This window comes from Xiphias gladius, chromosome 13 (genome assembly GCF_016859285.1).
Source record: "Xiphias gladius isolate SHS-SW01 ecotype Sanya breed wild chromosome 13, ASM1685928v1, whole genome shotgun sequence".
In the NCBI taxonomy this organism is placed as follows: domain Eukaryota; kingdom Metazoa; phylum Chordata; class Actinopteri; order Istiophoriformes; family Xiphiidae; genus Xiphias; species Xiphias gladius.
This window is the reverse complement of record NC_053412.1, coordinates 12,501-35,000: the sequence shown is the minus strand read 5'-3', so window position 1 is coordinate 35,000 and position 22,500 is coordinate 12,501. Positions and strand designations below refer to the sequence as shown.

At 47.3% G+C, this 22,500-nt stretch overlaps 1 protein-coding gene across 1 annotated transcript in view; it reads left to right on the top strand.

The window, feature by feature from the left end:
• LOC120798355 (BCL-6 corepressor-like) overlaps positions 1–22,500 on the top strand; it is a 58,632-nt gene that overhangs the window by 23,798 nt on the left and 12,334 nt on the right. Inside the window, exons 5-8 of the mRNA XM_040142604.1 lie at positions 410–664; positions 1,560–1,787; positions 7,164–7,312; positions 7,415–7,522. Coding sequence (XP_039998538.1) covers positions 410–664; positions 1,560–1,787; positions 7,164–7,312; positions 7,415–7,522 — 740 coding nt within the window. The remainder of the gene's footprint in view (positions 1–409; positions 665–1,559; positions 1,788–7,163; positions 7,313–7,414; positions 7,523–22,500) is intronic.

Here is a 22,500-nt window from a genome sequence, read left to right as displayed (position 1 = left end):
AGGTAATTCCCAGCGTGACTTCACCCAACCTCAACCAGAGCAGAGATCTACTCCGTCAGAACAACTAGAAACACCTGCTATCAGCATTTTGAAGTAGAAACTTGTAACTTCTACACAAGTCTTCGTCTGACTTTGCACTTCTTGGGGTGCATATGCTGCTTTGGTCCACTCACATCTTTCTGATGTCTTTGTTTGCACAGTTGATCGCATTATGTGGAAGTATTCACCCAAAAAACTCTTGTTCAAGGTGAATGAAAGGAGCAGAAAGTGTTCATTTTGAGAAAATCGCCTTGTACAAGAGCAGTTTCATTAAACTACGTCATCAGGGAAAAGGTTTAATTTACGAATTGACATGATGAACCCTGAACGTCAATCAAGCCATTATTTGTGTTTGTCTTTGTCCGCGCAGGTTCTCAGCTCTCCTGCCATCACAGACAACTCCCTGTCCTGCCATTTTGCCGCCACTCCGACAGAGCGAAGGAGGACCACTCCACGGAGGAGGAGAAGAGGAATGAAGACGGGGAAGAAGGAGGTCGGCAGGAGGAGAGGAAGAAAGAGGAGAGGAGTTTTGTCTCACAGCCAGAACAACAGCATCAAAGGTTTCTGCCCACAGCCAGAGGCCTGTTTCAGGGAAACGCCCCCACGTCGACCTCCACAACGGGCGGTTTGAATCCCAGCATGGCGATAAACCGGAGGCGTATCTTCAGTCTGGAGCCTTTCCACCAGAGCAGCATCATCAGCAGCCGGCTGAAGAGAGGGAGGGAGGAGGAGAGGGAGGCAGAGAGGGAGGAGGACAGGACGGGAAACCCCAACAAGAAAACCAGGTTAACAAATGGTAAGAATTCAGAAAGTCTTCATCTGTGTATGGCAGTGAAAGAAGTATGGGAAACTAGTAGCTAAAAAAACTGAATCATAAAAAAAGACAACATTGTTTGAGAAGTAGACAAGGTAGAAGGTCTCCTACAAACCCCCAGAACTGTTTTCTGTACAGCTGATGTTAATCTGTAATTGATGTAAATCTTCCATATTTCCTGCCTTGATTGGCATAAAACAGCTGATTTTACCCTTTTCAACGTTAAATCTTCCATTTGCTTCTCAGCTTGTATTTTTCAAATAATGTATTGCCCAACCAGTTATTGGCTTTTGCAGGGACCAGGCTTTCTAGAACGTATCTGTAAAGCTCAGTACAAGAACTAATCCCCTATCCGCAATCGTCTCAATCAATTCAAGACCTGACCCATCAGAACCCTCTGCAGACAGAAGACCTCTTCTAGAGTCCATTTGGACAAGAACGTGGTGTGAGGTTTTACAGCGATGCAGATGACACACAACTGTATATACAGTACCTGTGGCATCTAATAACCCATTACAATTTTTTTTAATAGTTAACTGGACATTCTTTTATCCCTCATTTGCTTATTTTCCAGAACATTTCAACCAAAAGATTTAAACAACTCTACATTTTTTTTTCTGATTATTCATTTGGGATTATTAGTTCTTTCCTGTTTCCTCTAATCTTTGACTCTCCTGACCGTCGTTGGTTGTTCCATCCATTACAGACTCAACGCTAGACGACGTGAAGAAGCTGAAGGTTTGCATCGAGCTGAACGGCCTGCGACTCAACAAGCCTCGCCTCCCCGGCGAGCTCGGCCAATGGCTGTCATCCGGTGAGAGGTCAGCAGAGGTCGACAGGAGATTCAGAATGGACGTACCGGCCGCCAGGGGGAGGTCGGAGGTGAATGGAGGCTGGTGTGACCCCGCGTTTGTGAGGAGGGATGGCCCCAGAGGTAAAAAAAAACAAATTTTGATTATTTATTTTTGTTTGTTTTGTTTTGTTTTGTTTTGTATGCTCTCCGTTCACAAAATAAGTTCTTGTTGTCGCAGTGATACAGGGATCTTAAAATGGTTTATACATACAGAGTTGTGAGGGTTTGTGATGTCAAACAATTTGCCGTTTCTCAAATTTGAGAATGAATTAAATTGGATGCGTTCCCAAAAAAGGAAACAAACCCTCTCCCAGTCTGTATTTGTGCTGCTGTTGCTGCTTGTTGAGAAATTAAATTTCAACTTGAGTTAAGTAGAAATTTAAAATTATTGACAACAGCGAGGTCATGTTTCCACGGGAGTTGAAAGCACTTATTGTCAGTCGCTTCGGATAAAAGTATCTGCTAAATTAATTTAATGCACTGAGACCAGCAACTCTCAAAAAATGGCATTTTCGCAGCTGTACTTTCCCATCTTTAACGAGAAAATCACTTACAGTCAATCCCAGAAAATCTGCCAGCAGTGCAGTACCCATACTGTGTCTCGCCCATTACGGACCGCTGTTTTTAGCCTGTTACACCAACCAGAGTCGATAAGAAATCCTCCACCTGCCGTCTGGATGGTATTCTGCACACTTTAAAGATATTTCATATTACACTGGTGACTGCTGTGATTAACTACAGCCTCACAGAGCTTCTAGCATAGCTACAGACTCATGTTTACTTACGTGTTGCAGCTTACTTCACTTTTGAATGTTTATTATATTTACAGTAATTGGTCACAATCTTTCAGCTGTTGTCAACTTATGTCCCAAATGTTAAAGCTGAATTTTTTATTATTTTATTTTTATTATTTTTTTTTAAATCCAACTCTGTCTTCTTCATTGTTACCAAAACGAATTGTTTTAGGAAAGCTTTTCATTCTGCGTGAAATTATCCGCCGGGAGTTCAGAGCAGAGAAGCCGAGAGGGTGAAAGCGTTTCTGCTGCCGATGAAATCTCTGTCCCCGTCTCTCTGCGCCGTCATCGGTTCCCCACCTCTCCATTTCCTCCTCAACCCCCTCTCAGCGCTCCCTCGCCTCTCTTTTTCCTCTCTCTGTGATTGCCGGAGCACACGAGTGGAATAACACCGGCGATGTGTCTGTGTTTTCTGACTGTGTGTGTTCCTGTGTGTACGTGTGTGTGTATGAACCCGTTGCGGCCCCGTGGCGTGCTAATAGCCGTCTAACATCTCCCAGATGGAGCTGTCACACACGCACGGTAATGCATAGGGAATGTGTTAGCAGCCGCCTCCTCCTCCTCCTCCTCCTCCTCTTCTTCCTCTGTTTATTGAACGCTGCTCCGAGCTGTGGTCTCCACATGTTCTCTTCAGGATGTCACTTGGGTCCGATTCACTTTAACTCAGACTAAACAAATCCAATTAAGTCCAAACCTGACGTCACACAAGTGGTGGGTTTGGTGTACTTCCTGCATTTGACTTCCAAACTATTTTTAGATTTTATTATCCACAAATTTAATAGAGCTCTGTGATACTGTTTGTCCTTTTTCTTACTGATTTATCAGCCATATATGCTGATATACGTGCGATAGGACTGATACTTTTTCAAGGTCCGGTTTGAACGAATTCGCACAAACACGTAATTCGTTTGAATTCATTGGAGGTGCTGAATTATATAGTGTAGCCCCCCGAGTGAGTAAATAGAGCATGAAATGGGTCGAGCTGATAGTGAATTTTAAAGGCCCTCTGCTGGACCACAAGGCAAGCTACTTCAAATAGTCTGTTATGGACTGTAAACAAGTAATTACAGTTTGAATATGAATTTTTCCACATGTTCTTGTGAAAGTTTGACAGTAAATCAGTTCTAGAGTTAACCTGACTTCATCTAAATGTTAAGGGAACAATGTACTGTACATATTATTATTTTGGGCTTTTGCGTTTGTATTTGTAAGTGAGCGGATGTAGACTATCAACTTGGAAAACTAAGGGAACACTCCTTTTGTGAAATTCATTTATTAGCACAGATAGATAGATGGATCCATCTTCACGCCATGTGTTTACATCTCTAAGGTCAAATCTATTCAATAAACAAGATAAAAACAGGTGGAACAGATTTGTCCGGGTCAGGTTTGTTCCCAGCAGAAAAGCTAATCAGTGAATCTGCTTTTGCGTTTACACATAATCATTTGGCTTTTGAGATGTCATTAAGGTAGGCTAAGATCTGCGCTGAGACTGTCGGGTCGTCTGTCGGGAAGGAAAGATAGAGGAGGGTATCATCAGCGTATCGGTGGTAAGAAAAAGGTTATGAGTGGATAATCGGCCCAGGAGAGATGGTGTACATTCAGAAGAGGAGGAAGCCAAGCACAGATCCTTGCGATACTCTAGTGGAAAGAGACTGACGCTCTGACTTCCCTGTGAGATAGGACTCAGACCGAATTGGGTTAGGACACTTGTGTCACGCCGCCATTCATGGCTGAAGGATTCGTTGCCTTGATGATGTGTTGGAGGTGTGCTGATTCTCACAAACTGCAGTGACAGCCAATTTAACCAGACTTTGTTTCTTTTCACTGCTTCTACAGTTCCTCCTTGCCATTTTTTAAACCAATCCGCTGAAAAAAAGCGCCGTTGTGCTTGTTTGCACTTAAAAAACCTGAGTACAACCTTTCCATTTCAGAATGTTTGATTATGAGTTTAAACACCAGACTAAAGAGAAAACAGAAGCCAAAAAATTATACCAAATAAGCCAGTAAAATTCTCTCCTAAGAATTTGCAAACACAACACACATTCACTGTATAATGTTTTTGTTTTCTGATGTCTTGCTCTTTACTCTGGTGTTGAAAGCGTTGGAGTTAGCGCCCAAGCACCTAAATTAAATTCACTTGCCCAGTGTAATAGCCAAAAAGTTTTCTAGCTTCCGGGTTTAATTCTGGGCTGTGCGGCCCACTGCACATGCTCATTAGTGTGTCTCCTGCTTGGCCCATAGACTTTACAACTGCACACCATGTCCTAATACAACGTAAAACCTTCCTGGATTAAAAACTCATAAAACAAAAAGTACTAGTTAACCCTGTTTGCAGTTAGAAGTGTCCTGTCAACTGTTTTACAGATGTGCGGAAAGTGATTTTTGGGCTGCGGGAGCATTTTTTTGTGCTGCAGTACTGTGAGCGGCAGCGCTATTAATGCATCCACAAACACGATAAACGCAGTCTGACTTGAACGCACCATTTGATTGACAGGGGGCATGGCTGTGTATACCAGCTAATGATGATGTCATGCTTGAAAAAACAATAAACCCTGAAGTTTGACGATTAGAGGTGAAATGGGAAGCTGTTTTATTGCGACACACCCAGAGGGACACACACGCTTAACAAAACCTGTCTGTGTGTGTGTGTGTGTGTGTGTGTGTGTGTGTGTGTGTGTGTGTGTGTGTGTGTGTGTGTGTGTGTGCGCGCAAAACTGCATCCAGTAAATAATAAATTCCTGTCAAGTAGCTGCACACACACACACACACACACCTTCATTATGTGCTCGGTTAATCCTGTTCATAGACAGAGTGTGTAGGTGTTCAAAACATTTGTGTGTGTGTGTGTGTGTGTGTGTGTGTGTGTGTGTGTGTGTGTGTGTGTGTGTGTGTGTGTGTGTGTGTGTGTGTGCGTGTGCGTGTGCGTGTGCGTGCGTGTGTGTGTGTCTGTGTGTGTGTGTGTGTGTGTGTCCAGGCTGATAAATAATTCAGCAGATGGAAGCAGTGTGGCTCCCCACTGGCTCTCAGAAACAACCTCTGGCTCTGTGTGTGTGTGTGTGTGTGTGTGTGTGTGTGTGTGTGTGTGTGCGTGAAACGCAGCATGTGTGTGTTTTTCTGTGTGTGTTTCCTGCAGGCGTCTGCAATGGAAAACAGAAAACTCTCTCTCCCTTCCCCTCCCCCACTATCTGCTACCTCGTTCGCCCGCTTGCACGCCGCTCACTTGCTGCTCCACTCAAGCGAGGAGGCTCTGTGTTTCTTTGTTCCTCTCTCTCTCTCTCTCTCTCTCTCTCTCTCTCTCTCTCTTATTATCTAACTTGTCCGCTGCTGAAGGACAGACAGCGGCTTATTGGCGAGGAGAAAAAAAAGAGAAGGATGAGGAGTGAAAGAGGGAAGGAGGAATGAAAGATGCACGAAAACTTTAAGATCATTAGTTCAGGTGCACTTTCATGCAGGTAAAATTTTTCTAATTTCTGTGCACAAATTAGCGATTCGTATCCTCAGGTTGAGAATTTGCTGGCACAAATCAACAGAACAAAATGTTAAGCATTATAGTCCACACTTCTTTGACCCTTGGCAATTTCAGTCAAAAGTCACATTCCGTCCCAGAGTCATAATTCAGTCAAATCTGAACGCAGATATTAAACATGTATTTTCTAATTCAGGGGACCGAAAATACCTCAAATCTCCGTTTTGGATAAATGTCTATAAAACTACTTAGAAAGCAGAAGAAAAAGAGGCTGCAGAACTTCATTCAGAATCTTCCCGTTTTTAAGTTTCCTTCGGTATCGCAGTGATCCGGTGACAGTTGTCTGTACGTCCACGGCTGCACTGCAGCTTTTAATGGGACAGTTTGACTGAATGGAAACAGACAGAGGGTAACAAAAAAATACAAGGCTCAAGTTGTAGCCCACAGCTAACTCACTGACTCCTTTATATTTCCTACTTGCATCCTCCAAAGCATTATGGGAACTGTGGTTCCAGAGAACATGATTATGCCTGATGTCGATGTAAGAAAAAAAAGAGCAATAGCAGCAAAAACATCCATTAATATATATATCAGTATGTTTTTAGCCGTTCTGGCTAAAAAATAGGTTCTCGGATGGATTGCCATGAAATGTGATTCAGAAGTTCATGTTCCCCGCAGGATGAACTGCCATAACGTTGATGATCCTCTGACTTTTCCTGTAGCGTCATCGTCAGGTCGACATTTTAATTTGTCTAATACTTTGGTTTATGACCTGCAGAACTAGTGACATTCCCATCATCCACAGCTGCACTTTGTTTGTAGTTCCAGTTAGCAGCAATAGTTAGCATGATAAGGTGCTCAACTCAGATGGTTAACATGTTGAACATTATACCTGCTGAACAGCAGCATATTTGATGTTTATCTGCCTCTCTCTTTCGGAGTCAGCGTTTCCATCACTTCCGACACGTTAATATCCAGTGATATTTTTACCCGGCCTGGTAACATCATTTTACTTGCAGCAATGACGTTTCTGTTCACAGTGACAGTGTCTCTACCTTGCCAGTGGCATGTTTTTAGCCCCTGACTTTTCATTTCTACCAGCACAGTGGTGTTCCTACCAAAAATAATAATTTGGCCTGAAAAAAATTGGTACTGACTTCTTCTTTCCCTCTGCCTTTCTGCATTTTCTTTCAGTTTTCCCCGTGGCCCCGCCCTCCTCTCCTGCCCATTTCCCCCGGCAACTGTGCAACCCCGCCCCCCGGCAACCAGCGCCCGCTTCATTCTCCTCCCTCACCTCCTCCCGCCTCCAGGACAAGCATCAGAAGCTGAGGGAGAACCGCAGGGTCTCCACTGTCCTCCCATCCTTACCCCCTCTCCCTCCCTCCTCCTCCTCTTCCTCACCTGACCCCCATCCCTTTCGCTGCCATGACTACGACATCAACAAGCCGAAGGGCAAGCGTCCCTGCAAGACGAAGCACACGGGAGGAGAGGCGGCGAGGGAGGAGGATAGATACGAAGGAGGCAGCGACAACGATGAGAAGAAGGACGGGAAGGTGAGGGAAGAGCGCTTGTTTTTCATGTATGTTGTAAGTGAAAAGGAAGGTTTCACATCATTGCTGTGGAAAATCCTTAAAGGGTCAGTTCACCAAAATTACAAAAAAAACCAACTTACCTCTAGTATCCACTTTATCAGTGTCTATCTGCTCTCTACTATCCGGCCATGTAGACAGTTCTGGTTTTCTGTGCTGAAGTTCTGAGTTATCCGCCAAAAAAATGAGTTAGTGAATTCATTTGGAGGAACCGACTTATTCGTAATAACTACACTCAATACTGTCTCACTACGATACCCAGGACGCATTGTCAACACTGTGTCCAGCCTTTCTCTATGATGGCAAGCGCTTTGACTGACGTGTACAAACACTATACACAACAACCAAACACTGCACTGTTATTGTGGGATTGGGAAAGTTTAGAAGAAAACTTAGAAATCAGTTTTAAAGCTCCTGATTTAAACCTCAGGAGCTTATGCTGGCACTGGTTGTTTCAGTGTGTGTTTGAAAACAGTTTCAAGCCCTGCTGTCGCATCGGTCCAAGACTCCCTCTCCGTGTTCCCATTGAGAACAGAGTCAGAAACATTAAATCTCGGTCTTCTGGCTGAGTTTTGGCACGCTCGGCTATGAGCTGGCACCGGAGGACCGAAAGAGGGCCAGCTCTGGTTCATATAGTATCTGGTTGCTAGGTTTGGTTTGGTTTGTGGAATGCTGGATTTTGTTATTTAAGCGTTTTTGCCTTTATTTGATAGCTAAGCTTGAGGAGGAAGACTGGGAACATGGGGAGATGCGAGATGCGAGAAAATCTTTTGGCCACAAACGCACGTAAATATGTAAATTTATCCCTGTTAACTATGGACAGCAAACATTCAAAATGTGTTTGGCACGCCTTGTCGTTAATAGGAAATAAAAGCTTTCTATAAGATAGTTATACATTTATTTGATACCCCGATATCGTTCCAAAATGTGAACTATTTCTAAGTTATGAATGGAGTTGTGAGGATCTGACAGAAAGAGGACGAGGTCGTCGTCGTATAATGAAAATTTATTCACTTGTCCGGCTTAGTTAGGTCAGCATACTTCCTCAGTGTAATAGCAGATTTAGTTAATTCATATCAATACTTATAGCTGTTAATCGATAATTAATATCTATACTTTTTCATTTCACTTTTTAAGGGCTTATAAAATTAAGAGTCAGGCGGCGGCCTCAGATTTAGACAGGCAGGGACAACACACCTCAAATGCACCCATATGTGGAGAAATTGAGTATAAAAGCGCTTGTTTTCTTGTTTAGTTTGAGGCAGACACGGAAACACATGCAAATGATGTGACTCAGCTTGACTCAAACACCCACACAGACACCTGGGGGAAAAGGTGTGTTTGTGTGTGTGTGTGGGGCGGCGGCTTGTTTTCTTCCTCTGGTATGGAGATGTGTGAAGGCTGAAGACACAACCTCTCGGGAATTGTTGGGTCGGGAGTGCTTATTTTCTTGTGTGCTGGGGGATAATATGAGGACACAGCTGGGAGTTCTCTGTGGTGTTTGTGATTATAAACTGTTATACACAAAAAGGTAAAAATATTAACAGTCAAACAGCTTATATTTAAACAGTGCAGTAGATTAAATATAAACAGTCTCCAGTAGCTCAATTCAAACTTTATAAGTAAAAACTAAAAGCTTACTGTCCGACATGTAGCACAAACCCACCATTCTCTCGTCGCCTTGCCAATATCGCCTGGATTGGAAGGAAAAGCAATTGCAGTATTAAAAAAAAAAGAAATATATATATATATATATATATATATATATATATATACACACACACACACACACACACACACACACACACACACACACACACACACACAGTGTTGCCATAAAGCAATAAAACTGGCAATAAAGAAATAGGACCTACAACAGAGCCCTGTGGTACTCCAAAGGAGAGAGAAAAATCGCAGACAGAAACTGTTGTCTTATAGTTAAGGGTCCAGGTCTGATCCTGAATGACAGCAAGATCCTCTCGTCACCTCTGCAAGATTATTTGAAAACAAAACTGTCTTTTTCTTTTGCAAAGATGCACGAAAAGCAAAAATATCATCATCACTGTTGGAGCTCAGAGAATCCTTTGCTTGAAAGTTGGCCAATAAAAGATAACGACGTCAAACACTCTGAGTCTAAACACCCGCAAGACCAAGACAAGTCCAAGTCAGAACGCCCCCCGAGTTAAAGCAACAACAAGGCCGAGTTAAAACCCCTACAGGACCAAGACAAGTAAATCAAAACACCTGTGAGACAGAGACGAGTCAGAGTCCAAAAACCCACAACACCAAGACAATACAGAGTAACGGCACCCACAAGACAGCAACAAGTCCAATTCAAAACACCAATGACATCGAGACAAGTCAAGACAAGACTGATTCAGAACCCTCACGAGACCGAGACAAAATGCCCATGCGAGGCGACGAGTCAAATTTAAAACACCATTGAAAGAGACAAGACTGGTTCAGAACAACCAAGAGACATGTGAATGAGACAAATCCCAACAAAAGAACTGGACAGAGAAAACGTCCATGAGTCGCGATTGAACTCGAGACCAAGACCAGACTCGAGAACTACAGCCATGCCTGGTGTTACGCACGTATTTTGGTCAGCCCCTAAAAAATAAATGAGGTTTCATACTCAGCCCTAATTTATACGTGGAATAACTTTATGTCTTTTCATTTCATTGTTAAAACACAGCGACTAACACAACTACAGTTCACCTCTACAACTACACACTGGGACCCAACAGTCTTAAGCAACGCAATTTTTTCAGCTCAGAGTAAAATACTGTCATGTTTATTTTGTATCATGAAATATTGTGCAACAAGAAATGGTTAAAACCACAGTCAGTCCTTGTGTTTTTTCTTGAATTTTCATCGTTTTTCCTCCCTCGTTTCTTTCTTCCCTCTCTGTTAATCGTCGTAATTATCGTCCTGATTGGAGCTCGCTGGGAAAACTCAGCAGGGACGGTGTGTGTGTGTCTGTGTGTTTTTACTGTGTCTGTCTGTGTGTGTGTGTGTGTGTGTGTGTGTGTGTAATTCAATTCACTGCAGATTAAAGTGAAGGAGAGAGCGAGGGAGTGAACGAGGGAAGGAGGGATGGATGGAGTGATTGAAGGTTATGGAGGAAGAATAATATTCTCCACATGTACTTTGTGTGCGGTTGTGTGTGTGTGTGTGTGTGTGTGTGTGTGTGTGTGTGTGTGTGTGTGTGTGTGTGTGTGTGTGTGTCAGTGTATGTCGTTGTGTGTTTCGGTGTGTGTGTGTTGGTGTGTGTCATTGCGTGTGTGTGTGTGTGTGTGTGTGTGTGTCGGTGGCTTGTGCCGTTTTGACAGCTGCTGTACCAGAGATTTCCTCAGGGCAGCGAGGGCGCGTGCACACACGCACACGCGCTCGCGCGCACACACACACACACACACACACTGTCTGCTTCTCACGCTCACTCTCTTTTTCGCTCGACCCTCCTCCTCCTTGTTTGAGTCTGCTGCGCTAGAAAACACACACACACAAACTAAAACACAAACACACACCTCCAGGGCAAAGCTCGCATCCTGTTTGCTGATGTGTGGCGGCGAGTGGCTTCGTTTGACAGACGCACACACATTGCACACACTCACTGACGCACAAACACATTAACACGCACACGCTGTCTGGCTGCTAAGCGGCGGAGACTGTTGCCTTGGCGTCAGCAGCTCAGCGATGCAGGTTTTCATACGTCCCTTCCTGCCCTTGATTATTAAGTTATTATATCCTTATTTAGAAAATACAGAAAAATTAAATTAATTTTACCCTCAATTTAGACAAATATAAAATAAAAATATTTTAAAATTTGCACCAATGTGGAAATATGCTCACTTTAATATGGTGTAACACAAGATAAAAGCTAACAAGATAAAACTACTATTAATTCGATGGTTAAATTCATAAAAAAATATAAAGGGAGTTCTGAATGTAACATGGATTCACGTTACCGTTTTGGATTATTATTAATTTCCTTTGCAAACGGGCAGTGTTTTGTAAATTTGTCATAAATACACATTAACCCTGATATCCACATTAACTACTGAAAGCATTCTCTCTGCAGAAAAGGGTAGCTCTCTTGGTTGGTTTAGCTGTTATAACAGCAGTAGTAGTACCAGTAGTATTAGTGACAGTACTAGGGAGGTCAATCTCTGCCTAATTTCTCACCTCTGCACCTGGCCATCACTGCGTCAGTGATTTTGCTTGCTTGAGTGTCAGTTCTGGAAAGTTTAAAAAGCTCCCCCAAATCCAACATCTGGGAGGTGTGGCTTAGAGGGATGGTGGGTGGGGGACTGAGATGCAGTTCGACCATCTGACAAGAAGAATACTGACACCTCAGCAATGACAGGTGATGTGTTTTGTACAGAATGAGCTCAGTGAGAATATATGTAAATAACAGAGGACCTGAATAGGAGCCCTGTGGAACTCCACACAGGAGAAAAGAAAAAGTTACTAATCCCGTCAGAAACTGTGCTTTATTATACATTAGAGTCAAAGTCTGACCCCGAACAGCAACAACATGCAGCAACATGCTCGAGGAAAATAAATAGAGAGGGAAAAAAACTGAGAAAAGAAGTGGGAGAGGGGCGAACGAGGAATGCAGACAGTGAAGAGAGCGAGAAAGAGAGGATCCTAATTTGTTTCTCCCTCACTCTGTCTTTAAGACGAATCCTCCCCCCTCCTCCCCTCTTCTCCTCCTGAGCTTTCAGTCAGCAGCCTCAGGCTTTACACACACACACACACACACACACACACACGCACACACACAGACACACGCACACACACTCACACACACACACACACACACTTGCACACACAAAAACGCACAGAAAAAAGTCGTGGGAGCAGAGGTGGTGACAGCGCTATTTTCAACTGAGCCTGGAAAACTAAGGATGAGGATGGGTGTGTACATGTACTTCTATCTTTGTGAGGACCAGTTCAAGTTTAACAGCTTGGAGTGAGGACATTTTGGGAAAGTGAGGCCTTTATGTCCGGTACTTTCTTTAGAGGGCCGTTTGAGGGTTCAGACCTGGTTTTAGGGTCTAGGTCAGAATCGGGTTTAGTTTACGGTTAGGGGCTAGGGAATGTGTGTGTGAATGTGTGTGTGAATGAGTGTGTGTGTGTGTGTGTGTGTGTGTGTGTGTGTGTGTGTGTGTGTGTGTGTGTGTGTGTGTGTGTTTGTGTTTAAGTGAAAACATCTGACACTGATAGATGTAAGAAGAGAGCAGGCGTCTGTTTTTGTGTGTGTGTGTGTTCAGTTGCTTCACTGTTATCCTCCAGTGCATGCTAATTGCATTAAATGTCTCTCTCCACACACACACTTACAAACACACACACACACACACACAGGTTTCTCCATCTGACCCGTCTCGCTCACCCGGCCGTCGACCTCCCTCTCCGCAGAACACACTCTCCGCCCGGCCCGTCCCTCCGGAGGTGCGCCGGCTCATCGTGAACAAAAAGCATGGGCGCTGCTGCAGCGCGCCTGGGATCTGAGTGCTTGAGACACAAAAGCACACAGGTGTCTAGACAGGTGAAGAAGGCAGGTCGTGAGGCTCCTGCAGTTTCAGTTTTATTCATTTTCCAACAGAATAAAGCACAACACTTTATTTCAACCCTTTTATTTGGCATTTATTAGCGGCATATAAACATGCAGTAGTATAATAACTCCTGAGGACACTCGTCAGTGGAGGCTGCTGGATAAACAGATGATGAACGACAACGTGGTAAAACACAGCTGGAATAATAGAAAATATGTAGAACAAATACTGAACATTAATACACACTTAAAGATTTTCTAAGATCTGATTTATAAACTACATTATAGTCTATTGTAAATCATTTATTACATCTTTATATACTGGTAAATATAGAGGGTTATTATAAAATGTTGGCTTACTCACTGGTTGTTGTGAACAGGAATCGTGTGTCCAGAGCTTGTGCGCATCCTTTTTAATGCTCTTTTTATACATTTTTACACTTTATTTAATTTCCAGTTGCTCACACTGCATGGTTTTTCCACTCTAACAGCATTATACGTGTTTTTTGCTTTAAAATAAAAGGAAATCGAACGACTCTTCCCCAGCGGGGGTCCGAAACAGTTACAATCCTTCTACGTCTAAACTCTCAAATCTAGATTCTCCAGCAGTTTTGCATCAAAATTTGTGAACTATTTGCTTGTGTTTTGTCTTTTTTTATTTTTAACCCAAGCTTTATGAAGTCGGGCTGAAGTCGCATCTACTTGCAGATTCCAGTTTGACACTTTGAACCTGAAAAATTTACATGGAAATGAAGCCGAGCGTCTTCATCCCTCCTCCTCCTCGTCCTCCGCTGAGCTCGTTCTCTCCTTTATTGTTCAGCCTCGCTCGCTGTTTTTCCGAGCGGATATCATTAACACACACAGGCACACACACACACACACACGCGCTCCTCCTCCTCTGCTCTTCCTTGAACTCTAATCCCTCGCTTCCAGATGAAAAAGATTAGAGAGAGAGAGACTCAGTTCACATCCTCTCTCTCACTCTTTTCTTTAATTGAATTAGCCCTCGGCTCACCGCTCGCTCTCACACTGTCTTCCCTCTGGTTTGATTGTTTTGGTCCTAAAAGCAAAGTCTGCCTCACACTGTCATTTAAACACACACACATTCACACACACAGTCTAAAACGCATTTGTGCAGAATTACAGCGGCAGAATATTGAATATTTTGCCTGTTGTGTTTTCTGTTTCCTTTCTGTTCTCCTGTTCCTACTTTGTTATAATTCCCTGGACATTAATTAACATATAGTTTCCTGGACCTGTCAACATCCTGCCCAGCTTTTATTGTCTTTATCGGACTGTTCCGAAAAGCTTAAAGAAGGAGTAAACGATTCTGGACAAAGACTGTTGATATTTGAACTCAACAGCAAAACAAATTCACAGATGTGCATTGGCAAGGCAACGACACTAACACCTGGGCTAGCTGACCCGAAGACAAATATGGCGGAATCCAGAGCGTCTCACACGGCGTGGAAGTGGATCCTCTTTCTAATAGCTGAAGCAAAACAAACATTAGAATATAAAATGTCATCAACAAAACTACAGTGACAGAAGAGAGGACTGTAGGTTTGTAGCTAAGCTAACAAGGAAGTAAATGTTACCTGGCATAGCATAGCAATTTATGTTTTTAGGGCTTCGTGGCTATAAAACCCTTCAGACGTTGTACGGACAAACACAATGATACAGAGCAAACAAGAAGATATTAAGTACAGTAACTGACGTTAGCTTGGTTGTGGGTTAGCAACCTGTTCCTACGGTTGCTGCAGTGAAGTTAAACATGCAGAGAGGACGAGACGGTTTCCCAGAACCAGCGCAGCAGCTGAAGACAGCTCCGGCTACTATAGCTGACACCACATGTCTGTGGACCAGCAATTTACCGTTACCGGACACCCAGTGTGACACCATTGGAAGACCTGATCATAGAACTTCCTCTACCTTCTCCTCTCTGGCTGTTTCTCAGCAACTCTCCTTCCTCAACGTGTCACCGTGTCGTGGATCTCAGCACGTTAGCATGCGCCAGGTTCACCAGCTCTCGCTCCAACTGCCCCCGTTCCCCCATCTCCCCTCTTCTTCTTCTTGCTCTTGTCCCGTACACGAGCACCGACGCCCCCTGTCGCTGACGGGCTGTTATAGTGTGTGTGTGACTCGGTCCGAGACTCTTTGTTTCCCATTTGCAGAACCAGGGCTGTGTAGGAAGACACGCAGAACACACAGAACGGACGGCTAGCGGACCGTGAGGAGATTACTCGCTGAATCTGACAAGTGTGTTGGATTAGAATCACCGACTCTACCTTTGAGTCGTCTTTAGGAGCGTGTTGGGTAGATTACCTGCTCTGAAAATGAAGTGTGACTGCAACTTTCCAAAAATAAAATCTCATTTTGACATAAAGACGAATCTGATTTCCGCCAAACAAGAAACAATTTTTCACCCACGGGATGTGTCTCATTTTATTTTATAATGAAAGTTAATCCTCTCTGAGGCTGACCCACCCAAAATTAATTCTGATTTCAACCTGAGGACAAAACAAATTTGAAATTGAATTTCATGCCAGGCAAGAACCTCATTTTACCTTAAAATCGCACAACTCTTCTCCCCAAATTTGATTTTGTGGAGAAAAGCTTCATGCAAAGGAAAGTTTTAATTTAATACTGAAGAGAGACTTAATTTTTCCCAGAGGAGAAGTCTCACTTATTCTCAGGAGAAAACTCATTTCACTCTTATTAAACCATATATATGATATATAATTCTCAGCAGAACTACTCTTATGGAAGAAAACATACATTTTTCTGAGGAAACATCTGTGACAAGTTTTACAAGCAAACTAAATTCCTTCAGTCGGGGGCAGAAACTTCATTTGCATCTTAAAGAACTTTATTTTACTCTGAACAGAAACCTTGTTCCAGGCTGAGGAAAAGTAAATTATCACCTTGAGGAAAAAAACCCATTTCACCGTGAGAAAAAAAAAAAAAAAACCAGTGGAAAAACTGAAACCTTATTTTTCTGAAACCTCATTTAATTTAAAATCTCTGAAGAAAACCCTTTTATATCCTGAGAAGAATCCTCGTCTCATGTTGATGAGAAACCTCGTTTAACCCTCGTTTAAGAGAAGCTTCATCAGGTCCTGAGAGGAAACTAATTTCCATACAGATGAAAAACCTTGTTTCACCTTGAGGAGAAATAAATATTGATTACAAGTAAAATTTTAATTTTACATTGAGTAGAACCTTTATTCACCTAGAAGAAAAAATTCATGTCATCTTGAGGACAAACTCGATTTGACCTTTCACCTTTCGGTAAAAGCAGATTGGATTCTGAACAGATCCTCTTTTTACGCTAAAGAAAAGTCATGTTTTTATGATTTTTTGATTGACACCTGTGCCTTTGACATTGCCTGTGCAGAAAGCAGGACCTAAGGACTGTGACGTCAGCCGGTCTGTCCCACACTTACCTCACCAACCCCTGGAAACGTCGATGTGAAATCTCCTCTTCTCATTCCTGCTCCGCAGAGGATGAACCCTTTGGATTTAAATAACCCCGTGGCCTTTCCTCTGGCACCGCCCCGCGGACAAACGATGGACCGAAAAACAGTCGTCACGCCAGGCATCGTCAGGTGGACACAATCCCGTCACACTGAAGTGACAGCACGGACGTCCTTTTTTGAAATTCAGGCGCCGTTTGAAAACTGCGTGTGTGCGGGCGTTTGTTGAAACCGCACAGGCTGAATATTTCATGCGCGTTGTGACAGCTTTTCTCAGAGCTCACAAGTGTCACCCCGCCTCTCTCTCTCGCCGAGGTGCAGCGGTGAAGCTAACGAGCTCGGTTTGCAGATGAAGCCGTCGTCGTCACGGCGCACACACACAAAGAGGTCTTTTTTCAAGGCGCAATCATTACGCTAGAGCAGAGAAAGAGAGGGTGGAGGTTTCATTATATTTCTCAGCGGCCTTCGCCTCCTCATTTCCCTTTCTTAAGGTGGAGCTGTTCTTTACCAGTAATGTGTCGTTTTCTTGTTCGGGGTTTGGTCACACGCCTCTAAAACACACATTACAGTTGTCCACACGATGAAAATACAATTTGGGAGTGTCCGGTTAGAGTCTGCTTCCGTCTGCGTCAGTTGGTGTTCAAAGTTGGAACTCCTCCTCCTCTCCTTCATCCCTCTCTTCTCTAGCCGCTGTCGTCCTCCTCCTCCTCCTCCTCCTCTCCTTCATCCCTCTCTTCTCTAGCCGCTGTCGTCCTCCTCCTCCTCCTCCTCTCCTTCATCCCTCTCTTCTCTAGCCGCTGTCGGCCTCCTCCTCTCCTTCATCGTCCTCCTCTTCCTCCTCCTCCTCCTCCTCCTCTCCTTCATCGTCCTCCTCCTCCTCCTGCTCTCCTTCGTCCCTCTCTTCTCTAGCCGCTGTCCTCCTCCTCCTCATCCCTCTCTTCTCTTGCCGCTGTCGTCCTCCTCCTCCTCCTCTCCTTCATCCTCCTCCTCCTCCTCTCCTTCATCCTCCTCCTCTTCCTCCTCCTCTTCCTCTCCTTCATCCCTCTCTTCTCTAGCTGCTGTCGGCCTCCTCCTCTCCTTCCTCTTCCCCCTCCTCCTCTCCTTCATCCCTCTCTTCTCTAGCCGCTGTCGTCCTCCTCCTCCTCCTCCTCCTCTCCTTCATCCCTCTCTTCTCTAGCCGCTGTCGGCCTCCTCCTCTCCTTCATCGTCCTCCTCCTCCTCCTCTCCTTCATCGTCCTCCTCTTCCTCCTCCTCCTCCTCCTCCTCCTCTCCTTCATCGTCCTCCTCCTCCTCCTCCTGCTCTCCTTCGTCCCTCTCTTCTCTTGCCGCTGTCCTCCTCCTCCTCATCCCTCTCTTCTCTTGCCGCTGTCGTCCTCCTCCTCCTCCTCTCCTCTCCTTCATCCCTCTCTTCTCTAGCCGCTGTCGTCCTCCTCCTCCTCCTCCTCCTCTCCTTCATCCCTCTCTTCTCTAGCAGCTGTCGGCCTCCTCCTCTCCTTCATCGTCCTCCTCTTCCTCCTCCTCCTCCTCCTCCTCTCCTTCATCGTCCTCCTCCTCCTCCTGCTCTCCTTCGTCCCTCTCTTCTCTTGCCGCTGTCCTCCTCCTCCTCATCCCTCTCTTCTCTTGCCGCTGTCGTCCTCCTCCTCCTCCTCTCCTTCATCCTCCTCCTCCTCCTCCTCCTCCTCCTCCTCCTCTCCTTCATCGTCCTCCTCCTCCTCCTGCTCTCCTTCGTCCCTCTCTTCTCTTGCCGCTGTCCTCCTCCTCCTCATCCCTCTCTTCTCTTGCCGCTGTCGTCCTCCTCCTCCTCCTCTCCTTCATCCTCCTCCTCCTCCTCTCCTTCATCCTCCTCCTCTTCCTCCTCCTCTTCCTCTCCTTCATCCCTCTCTTCTCTAGCTGCTGTCGGCCTCCTCCTCTCCTTCCCTCCTCCCCCTCCTCCTCTCCTTCATCCCTCTCTTCTCTCGCCGCTGTCGTCCTCCTCCTCCTCCTCCTCCTCCTCTCCTTCATCCCTCTCTTCTCTAGCAGCTGTCGGCCTCCTCCTCTCCTTCATTGTTCCTCCTCCTCCTCCTCTCCTTCATCGTCCTCCTCTTCCTCCTCCTCCTCCTCCTCCTCTCCTTCATCGTCCTCCTCCTCCTCCTGTCTCCTTCGTCCCTCTCTTCTCTTGCCGCTGTCCTCCTCCTCCTCATCCCTCTCTTCTCTTGCCGCTGTCGTCCTCCTCCTCCTCCTCTCCTTCATCCTCCTCCTCCTCCTCTCCTTCATCCTCCTCCTCTTCCTCCTCCTCTTCCTCTCCTTCATCCCTCTCTTCTCTAGCTGCTGTCGGCCTCCTCCTCTCCTTCCTCTTCCCCCTCCTCCTCTCCTTCATCCCTCTCTTCTCTAGCAGCTGTCGGCCTCCTCCTCTCCTTCATTGTTCCTCCTCCTCCTCCTCTCCTTCATCGTCCTCCTCTTCCTCCTCCTCCTCCTCCTCCCTCTCCTTCATCGTCCTCCTCCTCCTCCTGTCTCCTTCGTCCCTCTCTTCTCTTGCCGCTGTCCTCCTCCTCCTCATCCCTCTCTTCTCTTGCCGCTGTCGTCCTCCTCCTCCTCCTCTCCTTCATCCTCCTCCTCCTCCTCTCCTTCATCCTCCTCCTCTTCCTCCTCCTCTTCCTCTCCTTCATCCCTCTCTTCTCTAGCCGCTGTCGTCGTCCTCCCCTCCTTCATCGTCCTCCTCCTCCTCCTCCTCTCCTTCATCGTCCTCCTCCTCCTCTTCCTCCTCCTCCTCCTCCTCCCCTCCTTCATCGTCCTCCTCCTCCTCCTGCTCTCCTTCGTCCCTCTCTTCTCTAGCCGCTGTCGGCCTCCTCCTCCTCCTCCTCTCCTTCATCGTCCTCCTCCTCCTCCTCTCCTCTCCTTCATCGTCCTCTTCCTCCTCCTCCTCCTCCTCCTCCTCCTCCTCCTCTCCTTCATCGTCCTCCTCCTCCTCCTCCTCCTCCTCCTCCTCCTCCCCTCCTTCATCGTCCTCCTCCTCCTCCTCCTGCTCTCCTTCGTCCCTCTCTTCTCTGCCTGTAGCCTGGAGCTAATCTCGCTGGTCGGCCTCCTCCTCCTCCTCCTCTCCTTCATCGTCCTCCTCCTCCTCCTCCTCTCCTTCATCGTCCTCCTCCTCCTCCTCCTCCTCCTCTCCTTCATCGTCCTCCTCCTCCTCCTCTCCTTCCTCGTCCTCCTCCTCCTCCTCCTCCTCCCCTCCTTCATCGTCCTCCTCCTCCTCCTCCTCCTCCTCCTGCTCTCCTTCGTCCCTCTCTTCTCTTGCCGCTGTCCTCCTCCTCCTCTTCCTCTCCTTCATCCCTCTCTTCTCTAGCTGCTGTCGGCCTCCTCCTCTCCTTCCTCTTCCTCCTCCTCCTCTCCTTCATCGTCCTCCTCTCCTCCTCCTCCTCCTCCTCTTCCTCTCCTTCATCCCTCTCTTCTCTAGCCGCTGTCGGCCTCCTCCTCCTCCTCCTCTCCTTCATCGTCCTCCTCTTCCTCCTCCTCCTCCTCCTGCTCTCCTTCGTCCCTCTCTTCTCTAGCCGCTGTCGGCCTCCTCCTCCTCCTCCCCTCCTTCATCGTCCTCCTCCTCCTCCTCCTCCTGCTCTCCTTCGTCCCTCTCTTCTCTTGCCGCTGTCCTCCTCCTCCTCTTCCTCTCCTTCATCCCTCTCTTCTCTAGCCGCTGTCGGCCTCCTCCTCTCCTTCTCCTCCTCCTCCTCCCCTCCTTCATCGTCCTCCTCCTCCTCCTCCTCCTGCTCTCCTTCGTCCCTCTCTTCTCTTGCTGTCCTCCTCCTCCTCCTCCTCTCCTTCATCCCTCTCTTCTCTAGCCGCTGTCGGCCTCCTCCTCTCCTTCATCGTCCTCCTCCTCCTCCTCCCCTCCTTCATCGTCCTCCTCCTCCTCTTCCTCCTCCTCCTCCTCCTCCTCTCCTTCATCGTCCTCCTCCTCCTCCTCCTGCTCTCCTTCGTCCCTCTCTTCTTCTCTGCCTGTAGCCTGGAACTATCCTCCTCCTCCTCCTCCTCCTCCTCTCCTTCATCGTCCTCCTCCTCCTCCTCTCCTTCATCTTCCTCCTCCTCCTCTCCTCTCCTTCATCGTCCTCCTCCTCCTCCTCCTCCTCCTCCCCTCCTTCATCGTCCTCCTCCTCCTCCTCCTCCTCCTCCTCCTCCTCTCCTTCATCGTCCTCCTCCTCCTCCTCCTGCTCTCCTTCATCCCTCTCTTCTCTGCCTGTGGAGCTAATCTCGCTGGTCGGCCTCCTCCTCTCCTTCATCGTCCTCCTCCTCCTCCTCTCCTTCATCGTCCTCCTCCTCCTCCTCTCCTCTCCTTCATCGTCCTCTTCCTCCTCCTCCTCCTCCTCCTCCTCCCCTCCTTCATCGTCCTCCTCCTCCTCCTCCTGCTCTCCTTTGTCCCTCTCTTCTCTGCCTGTAGCCTGGAGCTAATCTCGCTGGTCGCCTCCTCCTCTCCTCCTCCTCCTCTCCTTCTCCTCCTCCTCCTCCTCTCCTCTCCTTCATCGTCCTCTTCCTCCTCCCTCCTCCTCCTCCTCCTCCTCCCCTCCTTCATTGTCCTCCTCCTCCTGCTCTCCTTTGTCCCTCTCTTCTCTGCCTGTAGCCTGGAGCTAATCTCGCTGGTCGGCCTCCTCCTCTCCTTCATCGTCCTCCTCCTCCTCCTCTCCTCTCCTTCATCGTCCTCTTCCTCCTCCTCCTCCTCCTCCTCCTCCCCTCCTTCATCGTCCTCCTCCTCCTGCTCTCCTTTGTCCCTCTCTTCTCTGCCTGTGGCCTGGAGCTAATCTCGCTGGTCGGCCTCCTCCCCTCCTTCCTCGTCCTCCTCCTCCTCCTCCTCTCCTTCACCGTCCTCCTCTTCCTCCTCCTCCTCCCCCTCCTCTCCTTCATCGTCCTCCTCCTCCTCCTCCCCTCCTTCATCCTCCTCCTCCTCCTCCTCCTGCTCTCCTTTGTCCCTCTCTTCTCTGCCTGCCTGGGCCTAATCTCCTCCTCCTCCTCCTCCCCTCCTTCATCCTCCTCCTCCTCCTCCTCCTCCTCTCCTTCATCGTCCTCCTCTTCCTCCTCCTCCTCCTCCTCCTCCTCCTCCCCTCCTTCATCCTCCTCCTCCTCCTCCTGCTCTCCTTTGTCCCTCTCTTCTCTGCCTGTAGCCTGGAAGCTATCTCGCTGGTCGGCCTCCTCCTCTCCTTCATCGTCCTCCTCCTCCTCCTCTCCTCTCCTTCATCGTCCTCTTCCTCCTCCTCCTCCTCCTCCTCCCCCCCTCCTCCTCCTCCTCCTCCTCCTTCATCGTCCTCCTCCTCCTCCTCCTGCTCTCCTTTGTCCCTCTTCTCTGCCTGTAGCCTCTAATCTCGCTGGTCGGCCTCCTCCTCCTCTCCTTCATCCTCCTCCTCCCTCCTCCTCTCCTCTCTCCTTCATCGTCCTCCTCCTCCTCCTCCTCCTCCTCCTCCTCCTCCCCTCCTTCATCGTCCTCCTCCTCCTCCTCCTCCTCCTCCCTCCTCCTCCTCCCTCTCTCCTCTCCTCCTCCTCCTCCTCCTTCATCCTCCTCCTCCTCCTGCTCTCCTTGTCCCTCTCTTCTTCTCTGCCTGTAGCCTGAGCTAATCTCGCTGGTCGGCCTCCTCCCTCTCCTTCCTTCGTCCTCCTCCTCCTCCTCCTCCCTCTCTCCTTCATCGTCCTCCTCCTCCTCCTCCTCCTCCTCCTCCTCCTCCCTCCTCTCTCCTTCATCCTCCTCCTCCTCCTCCTGCTCTCCTTTGTCCCTCTCTTCTCTGCCTGTAGCCTGAGCTAATCTCGCTGGTCGGCCTCCTCCTCTCTCCTTCTTCATCGCCTCCTCCTCCTCCCTCTCTCCTCTCCTTCATCGTCTCCTCCTCCTCTCCTCCTCCTCCTCCTCCTCCTCCTCCTCCCCTCCGTCATCGTCCTCCTCCTCCTCCTCCTCCCCT